Below are 5,633 nucleotides of genomic sequence, written 5' to 3'. Positions count from 1 at the left end.
CAGTGACTACACACACACACACACCCCACACCCACATAATATATATATATTATATATACATGTATATATACACATATATATATATATTATATATACATGTATATATATACATACATATACATATATATATACATATATATAAATATATATATATACATATATACATATATATACATATATATATACATATATATATATACACACCAACATGGCAGTAATTAACTAGTTGTTATCTTGATGTCCATTGATTGGACAATTGGTTTTATAAACTTTGTATAAAAATATTGAGAAGAAAAAAACAGACACAATAAAATCAATACATTAGCCATCAGAATTTTAGTAGTTTGTTAAAATGTTTATTCTTTTTTCAAAGACATTCTGTTCAACTATCACACCATATGAAAATAAAACATCAAACAGAGTAAAACAAGAGAAAAATCAACACCCATACGTTCCATAGCTTATGTGTGAATCTATAAACGGTATCATAAATGAAAATGAAAACGAATATTTATATCTAAATTTTAATCTGTGGAATATAAACATTTTGTGTAATACCTTGTTAGGTGTTTAAAAAAAAAACTAAACCCCAGGAAGTGTAATTTAGTTATTATTGGGCCTGGACTTTGATTCAACGACATGAGCCAAACAAATATTATTGATGGGATTAATATCATTATGATCATTAAACACATGATAAGCAAGCATAGAATTATGACCTACTCTATGCTGCAGACTTGATAAACAGCTATTTCATGTTTCTCACACCCAAAACAAATATATTAAAAATAATTTAATAACATATTAATCAAAATTAAATTATTACAGCAATAATCAAATTAAATTAATTAAATAACCAATCAAATAACAGCACCTTATTGGAGGATTCTTCAGTTCTGAAAGAAATGCTTTGCAAGGGAGTTCCTTGGGCCTGTCTCTTATACACATCTAGATGTGCAGCATGAAACAGTATTTACACATGTATGCACTCACTGACCTTAATCTGTGGTTGGTCCATGGGGGGGGGGGAAGGCACTGGGTTTTTACAGCCAAAAATTGAGAGCCACATCCCTCGTGCTCTACTGTTTTGTAACCACCTCCGTATTCCACCTCATGAAATAAACTATTTGAAATCAACACATTTTAAAAGAAATTAACATCAAATATACATTTTTTGGATCTAGGAATTCCGTAAATAATAAAATAAGCGTCTCTTTAAAAAAAGAGCTGCAACAAACATAATTCTGTTTTCACTAAGCACTGCTCCCTAATGCTCCCTACTGTATATTCTTTTCCAAAAAAATGTTGTGGCATTTAATTAAACATGGCTTTATCACTATTATACAACCAATTTCTAACATTGCAACAAGTTAGATAGGTTTATGTACAACATATAGTATTATTTTGACAATCCAATCTCCACATTTTTTTAAATGCTTTAACTGCCTGTTGTTTTTTTTTGTAGGATTCTTTTTCTATTATAATTTATAAAACATTGAGTTAAAAAATATTGCTTCATTATGCTGCTGGTTAAAACACAATAATTCCATTGTTAGCTGCTTTGTTACTCTATGTACATCTCCAGCAGTATTTATCATGGAACGTTCTCATCCAATAAACTATTAAATGGTTTTCTACATACATTTTATCAAGAACATTTTAGATTATCCTTTTAAAAAGTAAATAATTACTATTTTCTTTTTAAAAATAAATAGCAGAGATATCTGTATTATGGATATAAGCAATAGAAATGTTACATTCAAATCAAACTGAATTAGTCAATTTCATATTAACTGGCATCAAATTAAGACCACTTCTTAATTGATTTCAACAGTGTATTGGTTAAGAATAAAGCTGTAAAATAAACCATTATTCTTTTAACTTAGATTTTGAATCATTCACATACTTTGAACATCGATAAGTTGGACTGCAGAATGTACTGTATGTAACAAACTCTGAAGAATCATAATGTAATGAATTATATTCATAATATTAGTAATAATAAGTGCTTGCAGTACAACACATACATATCAACCATTAATTGTCATTGTGACTTCGCCATGCAATAACAATAATAATAAATAATAATAATAATAGAACTAATAATAACAATATTGTCTAGTTATCGAATGTATGTTATATAACACTTTACATTAAAAAAATACTAGAAAAGTTTGTACATATAGACAATGTCAGTTCATGTTATGTAGCAAATAACTGATTTATGTAACTATAGCTAATCATCAATTTATATTAGTTAATTAATGATTTAATTTATATCCATTAAGATTCTTTGCTGATTTTGGAATGAACAATTATATATAAAAAACATTAAATAAGATAACATAAAATAAATATTAAGTTAAAATCAATGTTGAAGTTCAAATCAGAATTCAAATCAAATGACGTGTAAGGCTATCTACTGGTAAAGTAATAATGGATGGACATAAGAAAACCATGTTTTTACCCTAGTGGTAGGCTGGGAGGGTAAATAACATACATTCTTTAAGTTACAAAATAGTTAACAAATGCCTACTACTATATAGTCATGTAATATGTATAATCCAATCAAATTACTCAAACATATCAAGATAGGTGATACTCATGCACCCGTCACTATCATTTCTTTATGACCAATGTTAAACCATTTGTTATTAAATTAATACATGGTAAACGTAAACATTAGATTTATTTTTTGAAATTCATCAGTCAAATGGGATTTACTTCTATTCAATTCTACGCATTCACTTCAATTCGTACATATTTTGCTTTTCATATCTAAGTCAATGTTAAGTGCCATTTTTGATCAAATACGCTATGTTTTGGTGTACGGAACTGGCAGATAAAAAGTGATGGAACTAAATATGCTGCTGTATTTTGGCTTCTAACAAAAATGCATTCTTCTATAGAAATTAGCTGATGTATTAGCATACAAAAACAAACAACAATCATTAAAACTTGAAAACAGAAATATAAACGTAGCAAACATGTTTGACGCATGATGCCTGATGGTCAAACTACCACTCACTTCTGGGCGTTTCCCCTCGGTTGGCGATCTGAGGAGCCGGTACCTCTCGCCTGTGCTTATGCTGCTTTCATCTCTTCGTCATCATTGCTTAGTGATGATGCAATTTTTTCATATTTCAAACGCAGATCGATTTCTACGCATGCTTCTCATCACTGCTTGATTTTAGCCCATTTGCTGAAGCTGACAATATCCTTGACCGGTACGTTCCGATTCAACGCTTTCACCCGTAAGTTACGGTCATCAGTCAGTAGAACTACTTCCCTTCGTAAGCATATGGGTGCATCTAAATATCATTACACAAACAGGTTGTAGAGTATGATACAAATTAGGAATTTTATTTTAATTCTATTTATGTCAACACAGACTACATATTGTATAAAAAAAACATATTGGTGCTGTATATAATTAAATAATAAATCTAATAAAGCATTTAACATGATGAGCAAAAAGGAGAACTTACCCTTTTCTTTTGGCATATAGTCCCTTGCTTTATCTGAACAGTAGTATAGGCAGCAGTTCAGTATTAAGTCATCATTGTTTCCCTATACAAAAATAAACCAAAACAATTAATATTTCAACAATTCCATTTCTTGCAATAGAAACCTATAAAATTATTGATAATTACAAAAGGTAAACTTAAATCCATCTAAGCACATATAGAACATACAAATATTATATGTGGTACATGCAATAAATAAATAAAATAAAATAAATAATAAAAAATAATAATAAAATTAACTGAACTATGACCTTATCGGCTTAGTAAAACTGACTAGCCTGGTATGTTCTCAAGAGCACTCTCTTCTTGGCTAATCTCACTGCATGGCTTGGGTAACCTAATCAAGGTTACAGGATGTTTGTACTGAATCTATTTTGGCTACACTAACCTGCCTTGTTAGGTGTTTAAAAAAAAAACTAAACCCCAGGAAGTGTAATTTAGTTATTATTGGGCCTGGACTTTGATTCAACGACATGAGCCAAACAAATATTATTGATGGGATTAATATCATTATGATCATTAAACACATGATAAGCAAGCATAGAATTATGACCTACTCTATGCTGCAGACTTGATAAACAGCTATTTCATGTTTCTCACACCCAAAACAAATATATTAAAAATAATTTAATAACATATTAATCAAAATTTAATTATTTACAGTAATAATCAAATTAAATTAATTAAATAACCAATCAAATAACAGCACCTTATTGGAGGATTCTTCAGTTCTGAAAGAAATGCTTTGCAAGGGAGTTCCTTGGGCTGTAAGAGCTCGGATATGTCGGTTTCGTTTCTCAAACTCATCCTCTAAGTATTCTACTGCTTGTGTAGAGCTACGTTGCACCATCATCGCATGCCCAGAATTAGCAAACTGATCCTCACGACCTCCTTTTGAAAGACCATCCAACTCGGTGATCACTGCAATCATTATTGAAATAAATTTGTTTAATACTACTGAATATATTTTGATTAAATAAGAAATATTTTTAAATTATTCTCTGACAAGTGCATAAGAATAGTACAATCTATTGGTTAGCCCAGGGGGAGGGGGGTGTTGGTTTAATTTATGAATGATTGAATGAACGATAAATGAATGGATTAATATATGGATGAATAATGGATCAAAATGGATGGATGAATGCATGGACAAATAAATGACTGATTGATCCAATTAATGAATGGATGAGAAATTGAATGAATAATTAAAAATAAATAAATAATTGAGGAATAAATGAATAAATGAATGATCAATGATATTATTAAAATAAATGAATGATCGGTTAAAGTTTTGCTTTTTATTTATTAATTTTAACAAAGAAAACTAATTACGATCCACTCACCCACAAGTGGCACCACCAGAGTGTACCTCTTGGATTCCACCAGACACTGGATAACCTGCAGGTGGTCGATGAAGCAGTTAGTGTCTGGAACCAGATAGGTCGGAGAGATCTCCAAGACTAGTTGCCGCTGTGTTCGATGACTTTCGACAATTGCCTTTAGATAAAAAGCGGAACAAAACAAACAATTTGAAAGAAAGATGATAAATTTATCAAGCAAAGAGCAGTAGTCTATATAGTGAAATACATAGTGAAATAAAATTTAATGAAAAATGCCAAGCACACACACACACACACAAAAACCCCACAATTATCATCAAGAGCAAGCAAGCCACCAACTAACAGGCTAACCTGATCAAATCTTAAGAAGAATGTTTAGGGTGGGTATATTATAATTAATTTTCCTTCATATCTTTTTCTACAAGATGCATTAAACTAATTTAGTTGATGCTGTATATGCGTACCTCAATTTCCCTTTCTTTTCGATATTGTTCCTCTAATTTTTTCTGGAGCTGCTCTTTATGTTCTTTCAACAGCCTGATGTTTCCATCTTCTCCTTCAACTTCCTCAACAAACACTTCACCTTCTCCAATCACCTCATTCTCCTACAAGAGAAAAAAAAAAAACAAGATCACGTAAAGTCTGTGTAAAGAAAATGATTTAATACTAGAAATTGCAAATTGCAAGTGAAGTGCTGCAAAGTACAACTGCATAAAATGTTCTTCGAACAAAATTATTTATACGAGTCAAGTGAAAATAATGAATA

The 5,633-nt window shown here is 30.3% G+C and overlaps 1 protein-coding gene across 2 annotated transcripts in view; it reads right to left on the bottom strand.

Moving 5' to 3' along the window:
* Positions 1-1,290: 1,290 nt before the first annotated feature.
* Positions 1,291-5,633, bottom strand: part of LOC117115423 (telomerase-binding protein EST1A-like) — a 20,447-nt gene continuing 16,104 nt past the window's right edge. For both annotated transcript variants that reach the window (XM_033259211.1, XM_033259219.1), the window contains exons 16-20: positions 5,332-5,472; positions 4,871-5,024; positions 4,237-4,448; positions 3,489-3,570; positions 1,291-3,311 (exon numbers count right to left, since the gene is read on the bottom strand). In XM_033259211.1, the coding sequence (XP_033115102.1) occupies positions 3,178-3,311; positions 3,489-3,570; positions 4,237-4,448; positions 4,871-5,024; positions 5,332-5,472 (723 nt within the window). In that variant the 3' untranslated portion in view covers positions 1,291-3,177. The remainder of the gene's footprint in view (positions 3,312-3,488; positions 3,571-4,236; positions 4,449-4,870; positions 5,025-5,331; positions 5,473-5,633) is intronic.

This window comes from Anneissia japonica, unplaced genomic scaffold (assembly GCF_011630105.1).
Source record: "Anneissia japonica isolate Jap-2015-1 unplaced genomic scaffold, ASM1163010v1 scaffold199_len4679917_cov187, whole genome shotgun sequence".
Taxonomy (NCBI): Eukaryota; Metazoa; Echinodermata; class Crinoidea; order Comatulida; family Comatulidae; genus Anneissia; species Anneissia japonica.
This window is presented reverse-complemented; position numbering and strand designations above follow the sequence as displayed.